General features: G+C 46.8%; 2 protein-coding genes across 20 annotated transcripts in view; one reads left to right on the forward strand and one right to left on the reverse strand.

The window, feature by feature from the left end:
* Positions 1-1,401, forward strand: part of LOC111599941 (homeotic protein female sterile) — a 63,274-nt gene extending 61,873 nt beyond the window's left edge. The window contains exon 7 of the mRNA XM_023315790.2: positions 778-1,401. Within this exon, the coding sequence (XP_023171558.2) occupies positions 778-1,243 (466 nt within the window). The 3' untranslated portion in view covers positions 1,244-1,401. The remainder of the gene's footprint in view (positions 1-777) is intronic.
* Positions 1,402-3,512: 2,111 nt separating this feature from the next.
* Positions 3,513-13,849, reverse strand: part of LOC111599949 (PDZ and LIM domain protein Zasp) — a 67,966-nt gene continuing 57,629 nt past the window's right edge. For 7 of the 19 annotated variants that reach the window (XM_030223913.1, XM_030223914.1, XM_023315805.2 and 4 more), the window contains 4 exons: positions 5,824-9,961; positions 4,250-4,433; positions 3,945-4,184; positions 3,513-3,889 (listed from right to left, as the gene is read on the reverse strand). In XM_030223913.1, the coding sequence (XP_030079773.1) occupies positions 3,812-3,889; positions 3,945-4,184; positions 4,250-4,433; positions 5,824-9,961 (4,640 nt within the window). In that variant the 3' untranslated portion in view covers positions 3,513-3,811. Of the gene's footprint in view, positions 3,890-3,944; positions 4,185-4,249; positions 4,434-4,533; positions 5,405-5,823; positions 9,962-11,803; positions 11,879-13,849 lie in introns of those variants that run through there. The other 12 variants (XM_030223917.1, XM_030223916.1, XM_023315821.2 and 9 more) reach the window with 7 other exon arrangements.

The raw sequence follows: 13,849 nt of genomic DNA on the forward strand, positions 1-13,849 counted from the left end.
GTGTATGAGTGTGTGATGGCATATTCAAATATGATGTAAGATGCGAACAAAGAAATCTGTGAAATTTTACAAAATATTTACACACACACGCGCACGCACACACACACACGCACACACACTTGAAGTGGAGTTTGCGATGCATAACAAGCAGGCGGCAGCGGCGTGTGTGTTAAAAGGCAATCTGCGAAAGGCAGGCCAGAATAGGCCAGAGTCTGGGCAAAGATTTGAGCAAAGCCTAGAGGGAGACAGAGAGATAGAGAGCGAGTGAGGGAGAGGGAGAGCGGCATGAACAATTGCCAGGCAAAGCTGTTAGCCAAGTCAATTAAACAAACAAAGACAGAGCCAACAGAGTCGAATGTCTGTGAAAATTGCCTGTTAGGCTAGAGATAGAGCGACTGACAGGGAGAGATAGAGATGCGAGAGAGAGAGAGAGATGATAGTCCTTGCTTACTTAGTATGCCTGACATTCGCATTTCCTTACGCATTTTGAAATCTTTTGTCGGCAACAATTAAATGCAATTTTACATACTTCAAATTGCTTTATGCAATTTGCATTTTGGGCCCAAGCCGAAGAAAGAAACTTTCAATTTTCCGTGCTTTTGACTCTGACCTGACGCACGGACTCGACTGGCAACAATTGGCCGAACGCCTTTTGTTATTTAAATTGACAAACTCAAATATGAAGCGATAGAGATCTGTTTCTGCATTGACTTTGTCTCATGTTTTGCCAACTGAAATGCGACTTAATCCCAACTCAATTTCCTTCTCCCTTCGCAGAGCACCTTTGAGCACCTTGCGTGCTGGCATGGGCGGCGGTGGCGGCGGCACCATCAGCAGCAGCATGGGTGGCTCCGAGTACAGCTTGCCGCCCAGCTATCGCTCGCGCAATGCCACGCCCGCTGCCCTCGAGCGTACCATTGAGACGGCGCCCTCCGGCCGCCTGCTTGCCAACGAGGATCTGCCGGAGCTGTCCGCCGAGCAATTGCCAGACTACAGCGCGCTGCAGTCGAACACATTGCTCACCTCGGCCATTGTGGAGATCGAGGCCAGAAGCCAGGAGCAGCAGGCGACGCCAACGGCGACGACAACGAAGACGACGACGGCAACCAACAAGGGCAAAGGAGATCTAGTGACAATTGTGACCATCTCCCAGGCGGATGTGCATACGGCCAACAGAGCCCAGCCACAGGTAGCTGACCAGGTGAACACGCTCGATCAGATCGACATATTGGCGCACCTGTAGCCCAGCTCAGCTAACACTTAAGCATATTTTTTGTTTGTTAAACTACTGAAACACTCGTTAACCCAAAGGTATTTATTTCTACGATACGAAACAGAAAAGAAAAGAAAACTCTGCTCCTAAATGATAAACGAAATAACTTTGATATCTAGATATAAATAAGCAGCATTTAGCTAAGATATATATATATACTATATGTTTGTTGTACTTGAATGTGTTGAATTTATTTTTGTATAGCATATAAGGAAATGCTGCGAACTAGCTCTTATATATATATATATATATATATATATATATATATGTATATGTATATATATATGTATATATATATATATATATATGTATAATATGTGTGAAAGTATTAAGAGAAGAATATTCGAGCAACAAATCCATAATCCCAAAATACTAAAAAATATATCAAAGTCTTGTAAATATTTCGAGTGCATGCATTAAGTGTAGATTTTTGCTCCACTATCCAAATATATATATATATATCAAATATATAGAATGAATCTGGTGTAAATTCGCAACGGAACGCTACGGTGACAAATTTTGCGCGCATTTTCGATAGAACGAATCGAACGGAAACTGAATATGAAAACTGATTTCTGAATGCGTTTCAAACAAAACAAAAAGTAAAAATAAAAATAAAAATAATAATAAATAATTAATAACTAATGAAAAGAAAATTGAATAAACTAAATTAGAAATTGTAGCGCAGTTGTTATCTGATATGGATCGTGCATAAGTACAATACAGTTAGTAAATACTATATATATATGTGTGTATTCTATATAGTATATATAGATATGCTAAATATTAACTTAAAGCCCGCTGCTGGCTGAAATAAACTAAAAACCAAAAACATCTGCAAAAACAAAATGTAATGTTGATAAAATGCCACAAAAACCGCAAATTGTTTTTTTCTCTCTCGACGTTTTCCGCCTGCCAGAGTTCAGCAACAAAAGGGCGTGGTACGGTCGCCCCCGCCTATTACACACACAGTCGTATGGGCTGCTTAATCTAGCGTAAAGCTTGCGTATTGGCCACGGGCCCTTGCGTAGGCCTTGTCAGTGGGGTCCAGCGATTAACACCCGGCACGCAGAAATGTGGAGCGAACACACAGAAATTGACACCTTCTGCCATTGGCGAGGAAAATGGCATGAAAATCGCCTCGGAAAATGCCAAATGAACAAACAACAAAAATTGGTTGAGCATGAAATTGCTCTCGGCTCTCGCGCGTGTGTGTGTGTGCGTCAAGTTAAGCCAAGTCCGTTGCATGCTTTTGAGCTGTTCACGAAATACGTCAGAAGAGTTGATTGTGCGCTGCTGCGACTAAGCCTCGCCGTTTAAAATTTCTGTAGCATACTTAAGCGACTGCTGCTGCACGGCCGCAAGGAGTCGCTGCTTAGGCGCCAGCCACGACGTGACAAGACAAACTGAAAACTGCTACTCAAGATAGGGATAGACTTGGCGGTAAATGGAACTTACTTCAAATGAATCCTCGTTGATTGAGGTCTCCCAATTTGAGCGCCGATCGAAAGAACTCAAAGGTACGTAGTGAAACTGAAATATAATTTGGGAATCGGGCGACTTTTTGTTGCCAACTTACAGTCATGTAAAGTTCAAGATACTTGCTGAATAATTCACAGAATTTCGTTGACTGCAAATCGATACACCATGAAAATCACTCCTCTTATGGCCTGTACAAGTCAAGCACAAGGAAAGGTTCAACTTTCCGATTCCGCCCGATTTTGGCCAATGCCAATTTAGCCTGAATTGAGTTTGTTGAAATTTGGACATTCTTGGCCTGGGAAAATAATTTGAATATTATATTTGCATAGGGTAAAAACTTACTGAAATTAACGCGAAAAAGATTTCGAAATTTATTGATCAGCTAATTTAGTATAAGGTACAATCAATTAAGACAATCTTGTTTTACTTTACAACACAAATTTTAGTTTGAATTTGAATTCTTTAAAGGATTTCATTAATTTGTCGATTGCGCTTCGATTGACCAAGGATATTGGATTTATACATATGTTTATTACTTTAGCAATTTGAAATCCTTTTTGCGCGGCTTGTGAACAGCAACATTTTCTCACTTGAAACTAAATAACTTTTGTGAAATACATTCAAATATATATAATAAGCATAAATCTTCGTATATAATTCGATTATGTTAAGATGAATAAATAATATATAAATATAGGGTGTGGATAGTTGGACATACATATATATATATATATGATTATATATATATATATATATATATCTATATATATATATATAGATGAGTGCTGCTGTTGGGAACTAATTCGATTTCGTGTCGTTTACAATTTTTGATTTTTTTCTTTTTAAAATTAGGATAACAGTTCAAAAAAAAACAAGTTATAAAGGAAATTACGTAATATTAAATAGGCATCATTTACTTTGATTAAGAACTGTTGCTTTTATAATCGTGCTGCTTTTATTGTTGTTGTTGTTGGTTATTGTAGGTTGTTGGTTGTTAGTGTGCATAATCCCTGAAGTCCATAGTCGAGCCATATACAATAAGATCTGTGACTGAGCTTAGCGCGCATGATTCTTGCAGAAGGGACGACCGCCCTTATTGTAGAAGCTCTGACCCTCCAGGTTTTGTTTGCAGAACTGTAGCAAATCACAGATTAGATACTTCAATCGACCCGTATACAGAAATACTTACAGTGCAGTTGAAACATTGGCTATGATAGTTGTGGTTGAGCGCCTCCACCCATCTGTCGCCTGCTTCAACAGGGAAGCCGCAAGCGAAGCACTTGGTAGTGAATAGCTCGTTCCAATCAGCCTCGCAATATGCATTGCCATCCTCTAGGAAGAAGGGCGTGTTGCCAAAGATCTTGCCGCACTGGCCGCAAGTGAAGCACTCCGGATGGAAGTGCTTGCCAATGGCATTCAAGCAATCACCCTGCCACAGGAAGGAGAGGGAGAGAGAGTTAGTGCGTCGCTCTGAGAGGATAGCTGAGCGCTTACCTTGATTTTGCCAGCGCATTTGCTGCAGGTGGGCGCCAGATACTTTTCGAAGCAATACTCGCAGTAGAGATCGCCCTTCTCTTCAACGAAGCCAATGTCCTGCAGCGGACGACGGCAGTTGCCGTTCACGCAAATGAAATGGTCCGGACACCAGATGCGACCCAGAGCCGTAATGAAGGGTCCCCTGCAAAAGCATGATTCAAATACCAGCATTAAGTCAAGGAAAAGCCAAAGGGAAAGAGTAGAGGGTTAGGCGGGCGTAGGCTATTAGACAATCTACTTACGATGTGATCTCCTTGTTGCACTGGCAGCATATGGGGCGCTTACCATCCTTGAGCAACTGACTTACGGCCTTTTCGTTCTCCTCCGACATGGGTCCTTGAGCATCTCCCAAGGCCCTAACACAAACGCTGAACTTGGGAGCACTGCCTTGCGTGTTGTTGCTATCCTTGCTATTGCTGCTGTTGTCGCTGCTGTTAGAGCTCTGCTTGGGCTCGATGTAGGAACGACGATCGGCAGCATGCGTAGCATCTGTGCGTCTCAGATTGTTTCTAAAGGCAACAGGCTCGGGTGTGGGCTGCTCTAGGCTCGGTTTGCCACTATCACAGATATCGAGGATCTTGCTCATTGGATGCTGTGCTGGCAGCTCGAGCTGCAGCGTCTGCTCCACTCGTTCCACTTGGGGCTGTGCCTTCTGTTTGCCCATTTCTATTGGCAGATGCTTCTGTTGCTGCACAGGTGCTGGCGGAGGCGCCACAGGCACAGCCACAACTGTCTGCAGAGCCACAGGCTGGGTGGGATCAATGTGCTTAAAGTCGTCCAGATCGAGACGCTTGCGCACTATCATCGGACTCTTTGTCAGATTTGAGCTGCTGTTGCTGCGCAGACTCAAGGTGCTGCCCGCGTGTGAGGGCGTGCCACTGTTGGCAAGTCGCGCCTCTAGCATATTGGAGATGATCTTGCCTGCCTCCTGCATAAACGCAGGCGTCTGCTCGCCCATATCCATGCGGCCTATAGACTCGGTCAGCATGGCTGTAGCATCTGCTTCGATATCTGTGGTTGCCGCCTCCTCGTCAGTTGCTCTCTGAATGGGGCGTGGCAGCGTGGCATTAAGATTAGCATGCGAGACTTTTGGCTGAGCAAGCGAGGTTTGCGCTGCGGCAAGGGGTAATGGAACGATAACAAAAAACAACAAACGAAATTTGGTTAGCGATCACAGTTCATGCAAGGGATTAGGCTGAGACTTAGGTTTAATTAGCAGACAATCTGAGATTGATCAGAGCTGTGTCAGCCAAGGTGTAGACATAAAGCAAACGAGTCAGAAATCATGCGAAGAAGTAGCATTTGATCGTAGGAGATTCAGCTCCTATATCAGCTGTGAGTTAGGAGGGATTTCAAACACGATCATGAGAACTGGAACTGTAAATAAATTAGTGCAAAGGATTCATCAGTGATTAACAATTATCTTAGATCTAGAAGCCAATTGGGAGGTAAGTAACTTGGCGATGCACTGGAGACTCCAGTTGGATAAAAAACAACAACAAGAACTTGAAACATCAGTGGGCATTGTTCACCTGATCTGCACATTGCAGCTGTTGCAGAGTGGGATGCGAACGCCTGGTCCGGCGGCCTTGTTGAGGATGCCACGTCCACGTTTTGGTGCCGAGGTGGCACCAAATGCTCCAGCCTTGCCACCAGCACCTGCGGAACCATCAACATTAGAGTTCAACTCGCTTAGATTGGGCGGAAAGACGGGTGGCGCAACTGTTGTTGTTGTTGGCTTTGGCGCCGAAGCATTTGGCAGCTTGGCCAGCGCAGCTGTTAATGTAGAGCCCGTGGCTCCGGAGCCTCTGAACTGTGCACAGGCTTGATTATTAGTTGTGGTAGTAATAGCAGAAGCTTTGGTTAGACTCGCCGACGATTTTGATGCTGATGCTGATGCAGATGTTGATGCAGATGTGGATGTAATTGCTGAAGCTGATGTTAGCGATGAGCTCAGCTGCTGTTGCTGAGTTGAAGAAGTTGACTTGAAGGCCGACCTCTGTTGCAGTTGTTGTTGCTGCTGCTGCTGCTGCTGTTGCTGTTGCTGCTGCATGAATCCAGGTGGAGGTCCTAGAAGCTTAGCACCTGCGGCCACACCTGGTGAATAGTTAGGTGCAGGTGCTGCAGCTGTAGCTAGGTGCAGAGGAAACTTGTCCTCAAAGGTGGGCGAACGCAGCTGTGGAAAGCTGCTCTCACCTAGAGTAGAGGCCCGCGCGCTAATGGCCTGAGACTGAGTGGTCAAGCTGCTGATTTCCTGCTCTAGGCCAGAGAGGCGACGCGCTTGATCCGCCACAAAGCCTGTGCGTCCATAAGACGAACGACGCTCCGTCGACTCCGACTGGGATTGCGATTGAGCTTGCGACTGCGATTGAGACTGCGACTTCAACTGCGACTGCGATTGCAGCTGAGATTGCGACTTCAACTGTGTCTGGGAGCTGGAGCCTGTGCGTATCTCAATGGTCTTGGCGCTTTGGGTGTGCTCGAATTCCTCAGTAACCTTGCGCCTGCGTTCGATCTGTGTATTGCCAATTTGGGTCTTGGTCTGGCTTTGAAGTTGCGATTGGTTTTGCTCCTGCAGCTGCGAGGACTGCTCGCGCTGCTGCACGTTGACGTTGCCTATTCTCATCTCTGTCAACTTCTCGGGCTGCTGGCTGTAGCTCTGGCTAGCTGACTGCGAGCTGAGCTCTGAATGGGCCAGTAGCTGACCCTGATAGCTCTGGCCCGTGGTGATGGAGCCCGCCTGGAGACGTGGTCCTCCGACTGAGAGCAGCTGAGACTCCGATGGATCCTTCATGCGTGGTGCTCGTATGGCTGAGAGCGGATTCGGTGGTGGTCCGGGCGCTGGGGAGCGTGCGCGATCTGGAAAGGGTGAGGCAGCACGTTGATCATAGTCACGTGCATGCGTAGCGGGGCACTCATCAAAGCAGAGCTTCTCCTCTGTCTGATAGAAGGGTATGATCGGTGCCGGCTTGTTGATCATCGAACAGACGGACGAGCAGGGCGTATACGGTCGAGTGGGTGTCAGCGACTGATCGGGCCGTTCATATTCATCTAGTGATTGAAAAGCCATCGTTACTGGACCCGAACGATCTTCTATTATGATGGGCACCGACGGCACGACGGGCACCACTGGCTTACCCACCGAAGCAATCGAGCCTCGAGCAGCCGTCGATGCCGCCGAAACCTTTGCAATGGGTCTGTGTACAGTCTCTGAGCTGGCATTGGTCGCGGTCGCCGGCTGCTTGGGTGCATCTACGAAAGCAAGCGGCACATTCTCGCGCAGCTCTTGTGGCTCCGGTGTGCGTATGGGGCTCTGGGTGGGCAGCACTGTCCAATTGCGCTGATATTTGGGTATGGCATCCGCCTTATGCAAACCGGACTGGACGGCTTTGCCTTTCAAATGGCTGAGCGGGGATGGTGGCGGGAATAGTACTTCAGAGTGCTCGAGCTCCTCAGCGGTTTCCTCGATCAGTTCGTGGGCATCGAACTTGCAAGCAGTATTTACAGCTGTCTGATTGGTGGTGCAGGAGGAGGTGGTCAGGTTGGTGCTAGCTGAAAAGGAGGACCGACTGCTGGCCTGAACATGAGACTGGACTTGAGCCTGAGCCTGGGCCTGGGTCTGTGTTTGGGCGACGTAAGCAGAGTTGGAGGTGGACTTGTTGCTGTTGTTGTTGTTGTTGTTGTTGATGTTAGACTGATGGACTGTGGAAGAGGAGTTAGAGGAAGCAGTCGCAGCATTCGCATTCAAATTAGACGAGTTTGTCTCTGAAAGTTTCATCTGTGTTTGATTTTGATTGAGCTCCTCTTCCTTTTTGTGAAAGTAGTCGAGTCGCTTTTGATTGCGCTGCTGCGCCTTGCAGTACTTCTGGTACTCAAGATCGTTCTGTTCTTTCGATAGGGAATTTGAGACGTTGGACGTGGAGGAATTGGAGTTGGAGTTGGAGTTGGTGTTGGAGGAGAGTGGTTCGCGAGACGGCTGGAATGCTTGCATGGCCGCAAATGCTGAGGATTTGCGAGGCTGTTGAGGCTGCGTTTTGAAGTACTCCACAGACTCGGGTGGCTGGGGCTTGATGCCCAGTTCCTCCTCATGATCCAGCACCTGAAATTCATACTTCTTTAGTTCCTGCTGTTTTTGCTCCTCATCACGGCGCTGCGTCGCATTCTCGGGATTGAGTGGAGTGTAGCCACGTTCAGGCGCTGTGCAGAGCGCATCGCACATGCTCAGATGCTCCTTGGGTGTGGGCAGGTCTATCATATGGATGGGTACGTCCCGATCGAAGTGGCCCTCAAAGGGACGCTCCGGTGCCGTGGTCAAGGCGCTCACAAACGGACTCTTCGGACGATAATCTTCGCGCATATACGGTTTCATGTCCATGGGCGGTGGCATATAGGGCACTGTTTCTTCGGGTAGTGGAACGCCCTCAGCTGCTGGCGGGGCAAAGCGGACTGCAAACTCCGGCGCTGTAGCCATAGCCTGACTGAGTCGATTGCCGCGAGGCGGGGACTCACGCAGCAGCTGAATGGCATAGGCATCTACGGCAGCAGTTGGAGCGGCAGCTGGAGCTGGAGCCGGAGGTGGAGGTGGAGCTGGTGCAGGAGGTGGAGCAACTGCAGCTTGTAGAGCTGCCTGCTCGGCGGCCTCTTCGGCTGCAGCTGCCTCCGCCTCGAAGTTATCGTCGCAAGGCCTGGGAATCGGACACTCCACTAGGTGGAAAGGCACCTCCGGCGCTGTGGTAAGCACACGAATCATGGGATTAATCCATTCCTTGGGCATGGGGTTGGGTATCTTGGAGGGTGGTGGCCGCTGACGCACGGGCGCTATTTCAATCTTAATCTCTGGCGTTGCCTGAAACATGCGCTCGCTCTCGAGTATCTGGCAGCGCTGGTCAATGATGAGGCCCTCACGATCTTCGGCCGACTCGGGTATCGTCTCCAGCTCAGTGTGCAGCTCCTTGATCTCGGGCTCATCGTTGAAGACCACGTGACGAGCAACTGGAGCTGCAGCTGGAGCTGGGGCTGGAGTAGGCACGGGACTGGGTGTCACCTCCCTTACCATATCGATTAACTTGTAGGTGCTCAATGGCGCTGAGAGCGAATCGACGCATTCCTGAGCACTGCGCCTGCCCGAGGCATAGTCCTGCGCGTCCTGCTCCAACTGGTAGTCCAGCTCGGAGCCGGATTGTTCATAGCACGCCTGCTGCATTTGATAGGCCTGCAGCTGGGCAGCATACATGCGCTGATATTCCTCCGAGGTGGTTGTTGTGGTTGTCGATGTGGACGTATAACTGTCCGAGCTCGACTCTTGTTCCAGCTGAGTCTGCTGCACACGCTGCTGCGTCAGCTGTGGCGCCGAGTAGCTCTGCCACTGTGGCGCTTGCTGGGACTTGTTCGCCTGCGGCTGCTCCTGCGGCTGTGGGTCGAGGCGTGAGCTGGCACTGCCCGGCGGCAGCGGAGGCACCTCCTGCACAGGATTTGCCACCACCACATGCTGCGTTTCGGGTGGTGCTATATAGAGTGGTGCAGCTGTTGGTGCTGCGTGACCTTCGTCCTGTGGCGGAGGCCACGAGAAGCTGGTGCCATGCGAACGACGGCTAGCAGCTAAGGCAACCTCGACGTCCACCTCATAGCATTCCTCCTCGTATTGCGGCTGCAAGCCTTCCGCCTCCAATTCTGGGCGTTGAGTGTAAGGGGTGCAGGGGCGTGGCGGGGGCAAAGCAGTGGTTAGTTGGGCGAGGGCGGGGCAAATATAAGAGCAGAAAGAAATAAAATGCATACGCTTGTTAGTCGTTGGCACTGTGCAAAGCGGCGGCGGCGGCGGTGGCGGAGGCAGCGGCGGAGGTGGCGGAGACGGCGAAGCAGAAGCAAAGTCGAAGGTGAAGGCTGAGCTAGCGAGATGACAAAAGGCGGCGCAAACAACAAAAACAACAGGAAAATAAAGCGAAGCTAAACTAACTACAAGTGGCAAACAGCCCTTGCCCTTGCCCTTGCCCCTGCCTTTGCCCATGTCCATGCCCATGAGTCAAGACAATTCAGCTAAGCTGCTTAGCGGAGCAGCTCAGCTCAGCTCAAGCTAAGTATCAACTCCTTCAGTAAAACAAGAAAACAGACAACACGTTTACATGTGTGTTTCAATTAGTGTTATTCCAAATACTAAATGTGTGCATAAAGCTGCGACTGTGTGAGAAGTGTAAAGCAACTGCCAATAGGCTGAGACTGCAGCTGATTTGATAGAGCTTAAACTTAATCGACTAAAGCTGCGTATACGCAATGTGTGATGGAATAAGAACAGCGTGGCAATGTGTAGAATAAACATAAACTGTCTGTCAGCAAGTTGAAAGAACTTTCACGTAGTGTGTGGCAGGTAAAACTGACTCGAGACTAAAGATTGAAGTGGCCTAAACGGCCACGCTAACGCGGCGTATACTTAATGTGAGACGAACTAGAAGCAAAGCAGTAATGCGTCATATATATAATCGGTCTAGTGCGAAGAAGCTAAAGCTGACTGAGATATGAGCTCATTGGACAGAGGCAGGCCAATGGCGAAACGTTGCGTATACGCGATCTGAGCCAAGCATATATATGAACCTATTCGTAGAGCAAGATTAAACAGCGAGCGTGTACGCAATATGCACAGCAATTATATATATTCTATATATATACACATACAGATATGTAATCAGTCGTCGTCGTTGTCGTCACACATCAAAAAACATAAACAAAATATCCATTGCAATATAAAAAGAGCTGAAATACAGACAATACTGTTTGCCCGGGCAAATAAATTTTTCATTTCTTATTTTCAGGCCATTTTCATGGCGCAACAATAAACAGAGTGTATATGTGTGTGCGTGTGTGCTAGACACACTTGTGTGGCTGTGTGTGTTTTATTTTTTATGTTCCTCAGGTTGGGGCTGGGCGCTGGGCGCCGAGGTCTCACGTCTGTGTACAAGAGCCAAAATGGCGACGACAGGTAGTCATTGGCTTTTATTATGCATAATTTCATATTGACTGTAATTTTGCAGAAATTGAAAATGGCAACAGCACACGCACACACACACACGCACACTCACGTACAATAGGTAAGCATAAAGTCGCTTATAGAATTATAGCAAATATTTTATATCCAAAAAGTTGGCAATAAACATAATGAGAGAGAGGCAAACCCAAGGAAAAAGTTTCACTTGGTACATCGACTATATATATAGAGATATATATGTATGGATAGACCTTAGGCATGCAAAGTAGAGTGAGATATAGAGATACACATACATAGTATATGCGCATAGATAGATTGGCAAATGCTGATGCGCTGTTAGGCGAGAAGCGTTTAGTTAGAGAGTACATAAATGGCTTATGTAGAATACAGATACATATATATATAGAGAATCTGATAAGATTTATTGAAAGTTTCGTTAAACAACTGTTAAATAACTGATATATTTATATATATATGTTTAGGTTTAGGTGTAGATTTCGAAATATTTTCCAAAAAGAAACTCCAACAATTTCATCAGCTTTGCCAAAAAAGGGACTTTGCAATTTGTGCGCTAAGTTTTTGTTTCTAATAGGTATATTGGTAACCGTAACCTAGAAAGAAGAAGAAGAAAGGCCAAACCAAGATTGATCAAAATTGTGTATGTATATATATGGGTAAATACGAGAAGTGTTTCAGATAAATTTCTTTTGTCTCTTCTTGCTACTCGAGCATAATAGTTGAGCAGCCAAACAAAACGAAGATAATAAATAACAGGGAGTTAAGATGGGGCACGACTTCCGCTGAGACTTTGAGGAATTCAAGGCATTTGATGCATGAAACCATGACACGCTAAGCGAGAAAGAGAAAGAGAGAGAGAGAGTGAGGCAGAGAGAGACTGAGAACGATATCAATAGGGAGCTTGAGGCAGGCTGAGCGTACAGGATGTCAGGCTGTTTGGATAATAATGACTGGTAATTTATCTGCCTTCGTTTACATTGTTGTGTGTGTGTTGGTGTGTGTGCGTGTGCGTGTGCGTGCGTGTCGGAATGTGTGTAGTACAAACATTTGTTTTCCAGCCCCTGCCACTTCTCGCTGTGGGATTTGCCAACTGGATTTGTTTTTATGTGTGTTTTTGGCGGCTTTTGGCAGCTGCTTTTAGCGGCATGCCGCCAACACAGCAAAACCAAAAAAAATGCCAAAAAATGTGCCGGGTTAATGGCTGCGGTTGTGCGTGATTCACGCTTTGATTAGGAGATTGATTTTGATTTCTGATTGCAAAGCTTGGCACGGCTCAGCCAAGGTGGCAGGTGAGACCTGAGGCTGCGAGCAATTCGTCTCTAAGTGAGATGAAATATATATAAATCAGATATATATACATATATATGTATTTGTAGAGCTATACAGTGAGCTCTGGCAGCTTCCTTTACGTATGTAATAATTGCATTTTTAATTGCGAGTACAGAACAAGAAGCAGTCGAGAATATTGGACTCATAAATTGCATTGTTACCATTTTGGATTCGTTGGCCGCGCCAGCCATATTTGCTGTTAATTCATTTCCGTTATGACAGCCAACAACAATGCTCGAGCGTAATTGATATACAAGCACACAAGCACACACACACACATGCATACACATGCATATGTCAGCATATGTATGTATGAGCGAGTGCCTGGACTCGGTGCATATAAAGAAAAATGTATGAAATTCGTGTTTGCAGAGAGTGAAGCAGACGAACCTGAGCGTAAGAGGGAGCACAGCTACAGTGCGTGCGAGCTATAAAGCTCGATTATCGAATTATCTAACAATTATCTACAGTGAGTGTTGGCTATAAAGACACACAAGCTGCTGGTTTAGTATTCACCACTTGCAAATTGACCGCAAAATATTTGATTTCTTTTGGTTTTGGAGTCAAGTGTGCCTTAACTGCTGGCAGTCAGTGTCTGTACAGTGACTGTTGGCTATAAAGGCACAAGAGCCTTAACTACTGGCAGTCAGTGTAAGCAAGCAGCGGCAAATTCAGTGACTGTTGGCTATGAGGCCTCACTCAATAGATTCCAAATTTGTAGTCCTTTGATCGCAACTCTTACACATTTTTCATAGTGTGCATTAGCCCTTAGTGGTCACTGTACTCTGCTTGCCTGCACACACACATACATACATACACACATACACACATTTATATATTTAATATTTGCCTTGCATTTAATGTTGTGTGTGTGGCGGGGCAACCGCAGTTATTGCAACGTTGCAATGCTGAACCGAAATACATTTTATAGCATGTACATGCGAGTGTGTGTGTTTGTGTGTGTGCGTCTGTGTGTGCATGAATTGTTTCGCTGTGCTGCATTACGTATACGCAACGTTCGCTTGGTTTTTGGGTTTCGGGGCCTTTTGGCTTTCAGTTGAAATTCAATGTGCCGGAAGCGCTGCAATCGCAATCGCAATCGCAATGGCAATCGCATTGACATTGAAATGCTGAAATGCCACGCCCCCTTCCACCTTGCCCCTGTCACTGTACGCACAGCTCTTTCGCTTATCATTTATAATTTCCCGTCTGGCCATATTATAACTTATTTACTT

Source organism: Drosophila hydei, unplaced genomic scaffold (genome assembly GCF_003285905.1).
Source record: "Drosophila hydei strain 15085-1641.00,03,60 unplaced genomic scaffold, DhydRS2 tig00000315-arrow-arrow-pilon, whole genome shotgun sequence".
NCBI classification, from domain to species: domain Eukaryota; kingdom Metazoa; phylum Arthropoda; class Insecta; order Diptera; family Drosophilidae; genus Drosophila; species Drosophila hydei.